The sequence below is a fragment of the Cherax quadricarinatus genome, chromosome 54 (assembly GCF_038502225.1).
Source record: "Cherax quadricarinatus isolate ZL_2023a chromosome 54, ASM3850222v1, whole genome shotgun sequence".
NCBI classification, from domain to species: Eukaryota; Metazoa; Arthropoda; class Malacostraca; order Decapoda; family Parastacidae; genus Cherax; species Cherax quadricarinatus.
In genome coordinates, this window is record NC_091345.1 from 1,067,704 (window position 1) to 1,081,353 (window position 13,650).

General features: G+C 40.1%; 1 protein-coding gene across 1 annotated transcript in view; it reads left to right on the forward strand.

Moving 5' to 3' along the window:
• Window positions 1-13,650, forward strand: part of yata (N-terminal kinase-like protein yata) — an 84,169-nt gene that overhangs the window by 45,427 nt on the left and 25,092 nt on the right. The window contains exons 10-13 of the mRNA XM_070096532.1: window positions 1,572-1,765; window positions 7,680-7,813; window positions 11,928-12,073; window positions 12,349-12,516. Of these exons, the coding sequence (XP_069952633.1) occupies window positions 1,572-1,765; window positions 7,680-7,813; window positions 11,928-12,073; window positions 12,349-12,516 (642 nt within the window). The remainder of the gene's footprint in view (window positions 1-1,571; window positions 1,766-7,679; window positions 7,814-11,927; window positions 12,074-12,348; window positions 12,517-13,650) is intronic.

The following is a 13,650-nucleotide window of genomic DNA, read 5'->3' on the forward strand; positions in this document are numbered from 1 at the left end:
CATTGGTATTCAGGTTCAATGAACCATTGAAGGAAGAAAGAAATTGCCAGTATAAGGTTCTCTTGTATATTTTCATTTAGTGACCCCTTCTACCTTCCACTTTCCTCTTCCTGCTTACCATCAATTTCTGTGCTCTCTGCTGCCCAGGTTCTGAACCCCAGTTACTCAAAGGAAGTACCTCATTTGCTAGTTACTTTTTGTGGAGAATGTTTTACTTTTGTTCCATCAGGTTGGAGGAAGAGTCTAATTATGTTGAATATAGTGTTCTTTGATTTATGCACTGTGATAGGGACCCATGACAGCTATACTGTGATAGGGGCCATGACAGCTGTACTGTGTTAGGGGCCCAGGACAGCTGTACTACTGTCACACGCAAGCCTCTAATTCCTCACAATAAAAATCTTCAGTACGTTTTGCAACTGCACCAATCAACATGACACGTGTACTATATCACTTATGCTGAATTACTGAAGGAAATGGGATATTGCAAATTTCAGATTCACAAAGAAGCAAGGAAAAAGCCTGCATGTTGTTCATAGACTATGACAGTGAGAACAACTGTTTGTGTACTGCTGACACAAGTAAACATTAAAGTCATGATGAGAAAGAACGAGGAAGTTAGTGATATTGAGTTGTATACATGAAATGCCAGAGAAAGCTTTATTACAAGTCTTATAATTTTGTGATCTCTTGCAACGCACCAGCAGTTATTTTAGCTCGTGGTTAATTTCTGCATTGAGTGTTCTGTCTATGTAAGTCATTTTTCAAGGGCAATGGGTTTGTGGCAGCCCAAGGTGCCTAGCTTCTCCCTCTGAGCCCCGTGGGGGCAGGGAATGGGGCTAGGCCTGGGGACAGCTGGTCCCAGATGATGAGGAGGTACTTGCACTTCCTCCCGTTGCAGACATTGGTCTGGGACACTCCCATGCCAGGGAGCCAAGGCTGGGCCACCTCTTGGTAAAAGCCTGGGCCAGGCGATTATACCAGCAAATCTACATAAACAATTCAAAGGCAGTGTATTGACACTAAGAGAGGGCTCAACCTACTAAGTATACCAGGTAATGGTGATGGTAAAATTATTATTGAAATGGTTAGGGGAAAGACACAGTAGGATTGCTGGGAATATGGAGGAAGGGTAGGGGATGTGTAGACCCAATGTTTACATTAACCCATAAACTGTCCAAATGTAGATCTACGTCCACGTGCGGGGGTCTCCGAACGTAGATCTACTTTTTTTTTACATGCTTTCAAATGGGGAAAATCAAGGTCGGAGTGCTACGCACGTGAATGTAGATCTACGTTTGGACAGTTTAAGGGTTAAAACATGTAAGTGAGCAGTACTTAAATAAGGATAAGGAACTGTTTGTTGCGTTTATGGATTTAGAAAAAGCATATAAAAGGATGAGTAGGGGAGCAGCCATATGGTAGCTGTTGCAGTTGTATGGAATAGGAAGTAGGTTATTAAAAGCAATTCAGAGTATTTATGGAGAGTGAGGCTGAGGTTAGGGTATGTAGGAGGAAGGGAAACTATTCCTGAGTAATGAAATTGAAATTACTGTTGTTTTAATTTTCAGGGAGGAATCCGAACCAACACCACTGTCTGCCTGGGCAAGATTACAAATTACCTCCATCCAGATGTGCGACAAAAGTGCCTCACTTCTGCATTCACTCGAGCCATGAGGGACCCGTTTCCCCCAGCACGCACTGCTGGGGTGATGGCTATAGCAGCCACTCAACAGTATTACCCACTACAGGAAGTTGCTGCAAGGTAACCTTTATTCTCTCTCACTAAACATTTACATTAACCCAGCCTTCCAACCAGTTGTGTTGCCAGTGTTAGTCTCACAGTAAACGTTTGCATTAACCCAGTGTTCCAACCAGTTGTGTTGCCAGTGTTTATTCTCACAGTAAACATTTGCATTAACCCATTCTTTCAACCAGTTCAAAGAAATCAGATCAACTCAAAGTAAGATTTTTTTATTTCCTTGTGTAGTATACAAAATGTAGTTTACGTGTAATAAAGTACAGTGGACCCCCGGTTAACGATATTTTTTCATTCCAGAAGTATGTTCAGGTGCCAGTACTGACCGAATTTGTTCCCATAAGGAATATTGTGAAGTAGAGTAGTCCATTTCAGACCCCCAAACATACACGTACAAACGCACTTACATAAATACACTTACATACACTTACATTCTGACGATCTGTTGGAGTGTGAGCAGGGTAATATTTAGTGAAGGGATTCAGGGAAACCGGTTATTTTCATATAGTCGGACTAGTGTCTTGGAAATGGGAAGTACAATGCCTGCACTTTAAAGGAGGGGTTTGGGATATTGGCAGTTTTGGAGGGATATGTTGTGTATCTTTATGTGTACATGTATATGCTTCTAAACTGTTGTATTCTGAGCACCTCTGCAAAAGCAGTGATAATGTGTGAGTGTGGTGAAAGTGTTGAATGATGATGAAAGTATTTTCTTTTTTGGGGATTTTCTTTCTTTTTTGGGTCACCCTGCCTCGGTGGGAGGCGGCCGACTTGTTGAAGAAAAAAAAAAAAAAAAAAAAAACTTACATAATTGGTCGTATTGGGAGGTGATCGTTAAGCGGAGGTCCACTGTATTGTTAAGCACAGAGAAAGTCACTAGCATGCTTTGGTGGCCTTGTGGCTGAAGCTCTTGCTTCACACAACGAGGATCTGGGTTCGATTCCTAACCAGGGTAGAAACATTGGGCATATTTCTTTGCACCTGTTGTCTATGTTCACCCATCAGTAAAATGGGTACCTGGGTGTTAGTCGACTGGTGTGGGTCACATCCTGGGACACTGACCTAATTTGCCTGAATTGCTCAGCATAACAGGTGGCTTTCTATATAGTAGTATGTCATTGATGTCAGCTAGGCCTGTATACATTGTACATGTTTTTTTTTTCAACAAGTCGGCCGTCTCCTACCAAGGCAGGGTGACCCAAAAAGAATGAAAATCCCCAAAAAGAAAATGGTTTCATCATCATTCAACACTTTCACCTCACTCACACATAATCACTGTTTTTGCAGAGGTGCTCAGAACACAACAGTTTAGCAGCATATACGTATAAAGATACACAACATATCCCTCCAAACTGCTAATATCCCAAACCCCTCCTTTAGAGTGCAGGCATTGTACTTCCCATTTCCAGGACTCAAGTCCGGCTATATAAAAATAACCGGTTTTCCTGAATCCCTTCACTAAATATTACCCTGCTCACACTCCAACAGATCGTCAGGTCCCAAATACCATTCGTCTCCATTCACTCCTATCGAACACGCTCATGCGCGCCTGCTGGAAGTCCAAGCCCCTCGCCCACAAAATCTCTCTTACCCCTTCCTTCCAACCTTTTCGAGGACTACCCCTACACCGCCTTCCTTCTCCTACAGATTTAAATGCTGTCCATGTCATTCTACTTTGATCCATTCTCTCTAAATGACCAAACCACCTCAACAACCCCTCTTCAGCCCTCTGACTAATACTTTTATTAACTCCACACCTTCTCCTAATTTCCACACTCCGAATTTTCTGCATAATATTTACACCACACATTGCCCTTAGACAGGACATCTCCACTGCCTCCAACCGCCTCCTCGCTGCTGCATTCACAACCCAAGCTTCACACCCATGTAAGAGTGTTGGTACTACTATACTTTCATACATTCCCTTCTTTTTCTCCATAGATAACGTTTTTTGACTCCACATATACTTCAACGCACCACTCACCTTTTTTCCTCATCAGTTCTATGATTAACCTCATCCTTCATAAATCCATCCGCCGACATGTCAACTCCCAAGTATCTGAAAACATTCACTTCTTCCACACTCCTCCTCCCCAATTTGATATCCAATTTTTCTTTATCTAACTCATTTGATACCCTCATCACCTTACTCTTTTCTATGTTCACTCTCAACTTTCTACCTTTACACACATGTACTTGTAGTAAATAAAGATATTATTATATGCTTAAGCATTTTGGGCAGACTAACCCTAATACTTACAGTTGTGTTGCCAATGTTTATTTCACAGTAAACATTTACATTAACCCAGCATTGCAACCAGTTTTGTTAAGATATTGTTTGGATTTTTAACCCCAGAGGGTTAGCCACCCAAGATAACCCAAGAAAGTCAGTGTGTCATCTAGGACTGTGTGTCTGATTTCCATTGGGGTCCTTCAGTCTTCTCTCCTAGGATGTGACCCACACCATTCCATTAACACCCAGGTACCTACTTACTTGCTAGGTGAACTGGGACAAGTGTAAGGAAACTTGCCCAATGTTTCCACCTGGCCAGGGATTGAACCATGGACACTCAGTGTGTAAGGAGAGAGCACTGCCTACTAGGCCTTGGGACACAAGTGTTTACTCTCTCATTCAGTATTTACATTAACCCAGCCTTCCAATCATTTGTGTTGCCATTGTTTTTTCCTCACACTAAACATTTACATTAACCCAGTGTTTCAGCAAGAGTTGTGTTGCTGGTGTTTATGTACGTTTATACTACATGTAGATTATTCCAACGTGATAGTACTACAGATTGTACAAACATGGTGGCACTACAGATTGTTCATGCATTCTGTGGTAACAAGGAAATTAGTTCTTTGCCCTTTTTACTGTCCTGTGGCTTAGTTGGTAGCACACTAAGCTCACACAATGAGTGTCTAGGGATCAATCCCTGGTAATGGTCAAATCATTGAGTATGTTTCCTTACACCTGCTGCCCCTGTTCAATTAACAGTAAGTAGGTACCTGGATGTTAGTTGACTGGTGTGGGTCGCATCCTGGGGGTGTTAGTATTCCTAATAATAATAATATCTTCATTTCTACAAGTACATGTACAAGGTATACAGACCTAGACTTCTGCGCCAGCCTTCGTCGGGTGCGGAGGTCTCTCTCTCGCCTGTGTATCAGTGACAAATTTCCACTGTTCTCTCTGGGACGCTTGTGTTCATCTATTTTGCCCACTGGGCACTCTACAGGAGGGGCACCTGTTCATCAGCTTACTTTAGCCAGCTCCATTTTTTTTTCCGCTCTGTGGAAAATTCTTTAACGGTCTTTGATGGGAAGCCGGTTACTGAACTCAGGTGGGAGTGTGGGTGTCCCTCTCTGCTGGGGCTTGGCAAGGGGGTCTACCGGGTCTAATTGGAAACTTCAAGTTTCTAGATATATTTACAAAGGAACTTTTGTTCCTTTTCTCTTATCGCCCAATCTTGGGCAACAATTTTTCCTTGTACCATCGATAAACCGGGCTTGATACGGTGTATGCTATCAGTGGCCCTGATAAACCCAACTAAGAAAGAAAAAAGGTATACAGACCTTGCTGACATCAATGACATACTACTACATAGAAAGCCGCTTGTTATGTGGAGCATATCTTAGTCTGGAAAATTGATTTGTGTGTAAAAAAAACTATGTCATTGAGGCCAGGGTCCCTTGCATAGATCTACATCATGAGCTCAGCTCACCTTGTGGGTGATTTAAAATAGTGACTGAGATGTTTTCTCAGATGTTTTTTTTGGCTGTTTCTTGGTATCATTTGATATGATGAAAGATATATTACAAAAATAGAGATAATTTAGGTTAGTTTCAGTACTGGATGTTGTTTGAAATTGCACTCAAAGTGCTGAAAATATTTTATTTTTACTAATATTCCTGAGGACAGGTAAGGCACTTTTACAATCCCCCAGTCTGTTTTATGGGATTTTAATAGGTCTAATTCAATTATTGGGATGCCGTAAACCATAACAAATCATTCCCGGTTATATTCTATTATTTGAGAAATAAAATAAATCTTCTGAACTGAGAAAACAAAGGAAAAAGAATACTAACCAATATCCACTTAAAACACTGTGACAGGCCTGCAGTTGAGTATACTGACAGTACATAAATATGTTAGGTGCAATGTGACATGTGGCAATGTTTCACTCTATTTTTGTGTGAATAAGAATTTAAAACAGAAAGCAAGTGTAATATAGGAGAGGCCTGGGGCCAGGGCTGATGAACAGAGGATATGTTTTAGGGCCATAAATGTCCACATTGTATATTATGGACTCTGCTTTTAAATTGATATTTTTTAATTTTGTGTGAAATTGGCCAAATTACCAAGCTCTGATTACAGCAGGGGTGGGGAATGTCCGGCCCGTGGGCGTTATACGGCATGCGTAATCATTTGGTCTGGCCCCGCCAAGGCAATTGCAGGCGGGACTTGAAATTCAATAAATCTAGGAGCTTTTCTCATAGCAACATAAATTTACATTAATACTTCTTCATACTGATTTACACTGTACGTATAATGAAAAAATACTAAACCTATTATCCAAATAAGTATGCAGAATTATGAAGATGCCTTTTAGCTTACCATTGCAAAGAGTTGACTGTGCTTCAGACTGACCGATACAAACCTGGAAAAGCAGTTGCGAGTAGCAACATCAATACCAGCTAACATCACGTGCCTCACCAAAGAGAAGCAGTTCTAGCCATCATATTAGGCATAAGTTAATTAAATATTTGACTAAATATAGCAGGCTAATTTTTAAGTTGATAATTTTGTATGGCCTGCGAATGATGTTATAAATATCCAAATGGCCGTTGGCAGAAAAAAGGTTCCCCATAGGTAGTTGAAATAGTTGAATGGGCAGTTTCTTGTGCTCATTTGATTGAATGGAAAGCATACTAGTGAAATAGCAAATAATTTGGTCAAATGGAACAATGGAATGGCTTAAAATAGGACTCAAAGTGAGTGAAATCGCCAGTGTGTAAATTGCACCGAGACCACAAAGTTTGTGCTTGTGTAATTCCGTATTTTTTCCATCAAATTTTTTATTTTTGGTGTCATTACCTTTGGAAAAAGATTCTCTACCATTTCAGATATTTTTTTTTACTTCTAATTTTTGGATTTTGAGAGCAAGTTTCCTTTTAGGGGTCTAGACAATGAAAAGGCTAACAGGTTCATAACATGTGTACTTGGGTCTAGACAAAGACAGGCTGGTTGATTGGTGGTAGAGGGAGGGTAAAAGGAAGGAAGATTGTAATTGAATTTTGAATTTAATTTGTTCTCAGTTGTTTTCTGACCAGTTGTTTATTTTTTGTATACGAGTGTACGGTGTCCATCTGTGTACTCAAACTTTCTTTGGTAAAAATAAGTAATGTTGATTTTTTCGTATTTTTTCTGTTAATTGTGTAGGTATTATGATTGAATTTTGGTTTGTATTATTTCACAGTTGTTTATGGACCTAAGTCATTTTTTTATCTGACCACTTGGTGCATGGGTGATAATCTAGTATCTTTATCAGAAACATTCATTATGAAATATGGAATTTAAAAAGGTCTTGGAATGTATCCCTTTATTGTACATTTTATTGAGTTGATTGTACCGTACGTGCCATGGGGCCAGAAATGCATCTATAGCAGAGAGCAAGGGACACCGATATAGTGTGCATCCTAAGTCAAAGTCAAAGCCAAATTTTATTCCCACATGATGCAATAATTATACAGATATTGGTGATACTAGATTACATGCAGAAAGCCCATGTTTGTGCAGAGCATTTCTGGCTTAAGACTTCAATGCTACTAGCTGAAGACTGCAATGGTGAACTTATTTTATTTGTGGTAACAATGATTTCCTACTTAACTGGAAGAGCAATATGTTATATATCTTCCACAGGATCCTGCCAAGTCTTTGCCAGCTAACATTAGACCCAGACAAAGCTGTACGAGACTGTGTTTTCCGGGTCTTAAAAGGATTTCTCAGCAAATTAGAAAAAGTTTCAGAGGATCCAACACTCAGAGAGCAAATAGGTAAGATTAACCTTTTTCTTTTTGTACTGAATCTTATGTTTTTTAAATGGTAATTGTGTTCTGTTTCACTGCTACCTCAACTTTTGCCATTCGTTAAACTGGAAATATTGTACAGATTAACCTCCTACCTGTCTTTTTTATTTCTAGGTGGTTTCTCACTTTGCATCATTCGGTATTTTAAACACTAATCTAGCCATATAAATTAGTTTATTTATATGCACTTTTGTAACTGTTTTACATGATGGTAGGATTGCTGGTGCCTTTTTTTTCTGTCTCATACACATGCAAGATTTCAGGTACATCTTGCTACTTCTACTTACACTTAGGTCACACTACACATACATGTACAAGCATATATATACACACCCCTCTGGGTTTTCTACTATTTTCTTTCTAGTTCTTGTTCTTGTTTATTTCCTCTTACTTCCATGGGGAAGTGGAACAGAATTCTTCCTCTGTAAGCCATGCGTGTTGTAAGAGGATACTAAAATGCCGGGAGCAAGGGGCTAGTAACCCCTTCTCCTTTATATATTACTAAATGTAAATGGAGAAACTTTCGTTTTTCCTTTTGGGCCACCCCGCCTCAGTGGGATACGGCCGGTGTGTTGAAGGAAAAGAAATATGCACTTTTTAGAGGGGCAGCAAATATATCGGAAAAACCCAGAGGGGTGTGTATATATGTGCTTGTACATGTATGTGTAGTGTGACCTAAGTGTAAGTAGAAGTAGCAAGACACACCTGAAATCTTGCATGTTCATGAGACAGAAAAAAGGACACCAGCAATCCTACCATCATGTAAAATAATTACAGGCTTTCGTTTTGCACTCACCGTCCTGCCAAGTGAGTGTAAAACGAAAGCCTGTAATTGTTTTACATGATGGTAGGATTGCTGGTGTCTTTTGTCAGTCTCATAAATATGCAAGATTTCAGGTACGTCTTGCTACTTCTACTTACACTTGGTCACACTACACATGTACAAGCATATATATATACATACCCCTCTGGGTTTTCTTCTATTTTCTTTCTAGTTCTTGTGTTTGTCTGTTTCCTCTTATCTCCATGGGGAAGTGGAACAGAATTCTTCCTCCGTAAGCCATGCGTGTCGTAAGAGGCGACTAAAATGCCGTGAGCAAGGGGCTAGTAACCCCTTCTGTATATATTACTAAATTTGAAAGGAGAAACTTTTGTTTTTCCTTTTGGGCCACCCCGCCTCGGTGGGATATGGCTGGTACGTTAAGAGAAAGAGAAGATTTAGAAAAAGGTTGGGAAGTTTTCATTGCATTTATGGATTTAGAAAAGGCATTTGATAGAGTGGATAGGGGAGCAATGTGGCAGATGTTGCAAGTTTATGGAATAGGTGGTAAGTTACTAAATGCTATAAAGAGTTATGAAGATAGTGAGGCTCAGGTTAGTGTGTGTAGAAGAGAGGGAGACTACTTCCCAGTAAAAGTAGGTCTTAGACAGGGATGTGTAATGTCACCATGGTTGCTTAATATATTTATAAATGGGGTTGTAAAAGAAGTAAATGCTAGGGTGTTGGGGAGAAGGGTGGGATTAAATTATGGGGAATCAAATACAAAATGGGAGTTGACACAATTACTTCTTTCTGATGATACTGTGTTCTTGGAAGTTCCAAAGGTTAGTGGATGAGTTTTGGAGAGTGTATAAAGGTAGAAAGTTGAAAGTGAACATATAAAAAAGTAAGGTGATGAGGGTATCAAACGATTTCAATAAAGAAAAAATGATACCACATTGAAGAGAGGGAGTGAGGAAGAAGTGAATGTTTTCAGATATTTGGGAGTTGATTTGTCAGTGGATGGATTTATGAAAGATGAGGTTAACCATAGAATTGATGACAGAAAAAAGGCGAGTGATGCATTGAGGTATCTGTGGAGACAAAAAAAAACGTTGTCCATGGAGGCAAAGAAAGGAATGTACGAAAGTATAGTGGTACCAACACTCATTTGGGTGTGAAGCTTGGGTTGTAAATGCTGCGGCAAGGAAGCAATTGGAGGCAGTGCAGATGTCGTGTCTAAGGGCACTGTGTGGTGTAAATATTATGCAGAGAATTTGGAGTGTGGAAATTGGGAGGAGGTGTGGAGTTAATAAAAGTATTAGTCAGAGGGCTGAAGAGGGGTTGTTGAGGTGGTTTGGTCATTTAGAGAGAATGGATCAAAGTAGAATGACTTGGAGAGCGTATAAATCTGTAAGGGAAGGAACGTGGTGTAGGGGTCGTCCTCAAAAAGGTTGGAGGGAGGGGGTAAAGGAGGTTTTGTGGGTGAGGGGCTTGGACTTCCAGCAAGCATTCATGAGCATGTTAGATAAGAGTGAATGGAGACGAATTGTTGTAGGACCTAACAAGCTGTTGGAGTGTGAGCTGGGTAATATTTTGTGAAGGGATTCGTGGAAACTGGTTAGCCGGACGTGAGTCCTGGAAATGGGAAGTACAATGCCTGCACTTTAAATAGGGGTTTGGGATATTGGCAGTATGGAGGGACTTGTAAACTGTTGTATCTGAGCATCTCTGCAAAGACAGTGATTGTTTGAGTGATGGTGAATGATGATGAAAGTATTTTTCTTTCTTTTTGGGTCACCCTGCCTCGGTGGGAAACGGCCAATGTGTTAAAAAAAAATATTCACTTAAACATTCAAGATTGGAGGGAGAGAGTATGGAGGAGGTGAATGTATTCAGATACTTGGGAGTGGACGTGTCAGCAGATGGGTCTATGAAAGATGAGGTGAATCGTAGAATTGATGAGGGGAAAAGGGTGAGTGGTGCACTTAGGAGTCTGTGGAGACAAAGAACTTTGTCCTTGGAGGCAAAGAGGGGAATGTATGAGAGTATAGTTTTACCAACGCTCTTATATGGGTGTGAAGCATGGGTGATGAATGTTGCAGCAAGGAGAAGACTGGAGGCAGTGGAGATGTCATGTCTGAGGGCAATGTGTGGTGTGAATATAATGCAGAGAATTCGTAGTTTGGAAGTTAGGAGGAGGTGCGGGATTACCAAAACTGTTGTCCAGAGGGCTGAGGAAGGGTTGTTGAGGTGGTTCGGACATGTAGAGAGAATGGGGCGAAACAGAGTATCTTCAAGAGTGTATCAGTCTGTAGTGGAAGGAAGGCGGGGTAGGGGTCGGCCTAGGAAAGGTTGGAGGGAGGGGGTAAAGGAGGTTTTGTGTGCGAGGGGCTTGGACTTCCAGCAGGCATGCGTGAGTGTGTTTGATAGGAGTGAATGGAGACAAATGGTTTTTAATACTTGACGTGCTGTTGGAGTGTGAGCAAAGTAACATTTATGAAGGGATTCAGGGAAACTGGCAGGCCGGACTTGAGTCCTGGAGATGGGAAGTACAGTGTCTGCACTCTGAAGGAGGGGTGTTAATGTTGCAGTTTAAAAACTGTAGTGTAAAGCACCCTTCTGGCAAGACAGTGATGGAGTGAATGATGGTGAAAGTTTTTCTTTTTCGGGCCACCCTGCCTTGGTGGGAATCGGCCCGTGTGATAATAAAAAATAATAAAAAACATTCAAGCTTTCAGGTATGTCATTGTACTTCAACTTACACATAGGTCACACTTAAACATGCATATATAAGCATATATATACACACCCCTCTGGGTTTTCTTCTATTGTCTTACTAGTTCTCGTTCTTATTTATTTCCTCTTATCTCCATTGGGAAGTGGAACGGAACAGAATTCTTCCTCTGTAAGCTATGCATATCGTAAGAGGCGACTAATATGCTGATATGCTGGGGGCCAAGGGGCTAGTAGCCCCTTCTCCTGTATACATTACTAAAGTTAAATAGAAACTTTTGTTTTTCTTTTTGGGCCACCCTGCTTTGGTTGGATATGGCCACTATGTTGAAAGAATAAGATATGCACTTAATTTTTATATTCAGATTATTCATTAATAGATTCTTAATGCAGTAGTTCTCTTGGTATTAACTTTCATATTGTAATGTGGATGGTTTCTTGAAGTATGACTAATGTTCACCAACATAATTGCACTACACACTACTAGCTTGTCTAGTATTCCAAATATCTCTGTGAAAATAGAGAAGTCTACACCATTCCTAAACTTGATAATTAGTTTCCAAACATATTTTGTTCTCCCATCAGAGGCTGAAGTGAAGAGTTTCAGTTCAGGCAGCTCACAGCCAGCATCTTGGGCAGGATGGGCTGTAGGTGCTATCACGTCTAAATTCTACAAGAGTTCTCTAAGTGCAAACTCTCTGCCGCAGCAACAGCAGAAGCAACAGCCGAAAGTATGATACTTTTTCATTTTAAAATTATTACAATAGTTATGCTAGTTAAAGATTCTCATTACTGTGGTTTTCAGGTGTAAACAACTACCCCAGTAATATAGATTTCAGTAATATCCTAATCATTCATTAGCCATTTATTTATTTTCTTTAATTTGCTTTTTAGATTCATTTGATATATTTGTATTTCTAAAAATAGCAATAAATATCTGTAACACTATTTCAGTCACATGAACTGTTATGTACAAGTCACTGAGAAGATGCATGTTTTCCTCCAGCTGTCCACATCATCCAGCACTGAGACACCCTCTACCAAGTCCAGCAGCCTGGCTACCACTCCTTCCCAAGATCTTAGCAGAGCCTCCAGCAGAACTGCAACTAAAGCATCTAATGATGATGATGAGTCTGATTACGAAGACTGGGAGACGTCGAAATGGAAGTCTGGGGTAATTTCAGTGATGTAATAGATTGTCTCATAGTTTTTATGCCTATTTGTGTATCTTTATACGTATATGCTTCTAAACTGTTGTATTCTGAGCACCTCTGCAAAAACAGTGATAATGTGTGAGTGTGGTGAAAGTGTTGAATGATGAAAGTATTTTCTTTTTGGGGATTTTCTTTCTTTTTTGGGTCACCCTGCCTCGGTGGGAGACAGCCAACTTGTTGAAAAAAAAAATATATATTTTCAAATTTATGGCTAAGAATAGTAACTTCAGAGTACTATCAATGATGGCTCGTAGCTAAATTAGTGGAGGTGCTGCTTCAGAAAATTTTTAGCCATTGTTTTAATAGTGTAAAACAAAACAAAAGCATATATACTTCTTGTTGTTGCTTATTCCTGGCTGACATATTTGAATATTGGGTGTTGAACAGCCTCTTTTCTTAACTGTAACTTTCTCATGGAGAGACAACTGTGAAAACTTAAGCTGTTGAAATTCACTTACAGTCACAGAACTTATTTCTTGGGGATGCACTTTATCACATTCAAGAATATGGTACGTGGTTTTTAAGCACAAGTGCCGCTGAGTCAGAAAGAAACACCACACTTGCACAAACAGGGTCGGCACTGCGTCAGTGACGCTGCTGTCTCTACTTAGCGTGTAGCATCTTATCTCGGACATGTGTGCATGCGCACAACAGCCAAACACTGAGTCGCTGGAACTGTGAAGCGCACAGTTCCATACAAGGATTTTTGTAATTTTTTCATGTACTAGGGGATGGCTACTGACATTAAGCTTAAGGATTATATAATGTACAAGTATAAAGAAAGAGTTAAAGATAAAATGACTTATTATATTGAATGTTATCAATAACATCGAGTGAAAATAGGGGAGGCTGCAGTTCCGCAGGGCCTGTACACAAGCCGCTCAAAAGTCGAACAGTTATGTAAGTGTATTTATGTAAGTGCTTTTGTAAGTGTATTTTTGGGAATCTGAAACAGATTAATCTAATTTACGTTATTCCCTATAAGAACAGATTTGTTTGGTATCAGCACTAGAACAGCCTTCTGGAACAAATTAAGTTCATATCCCTAGGTACCACTGTACTGTCTCGGAATCCATAAGGGATGTGTTCAACAA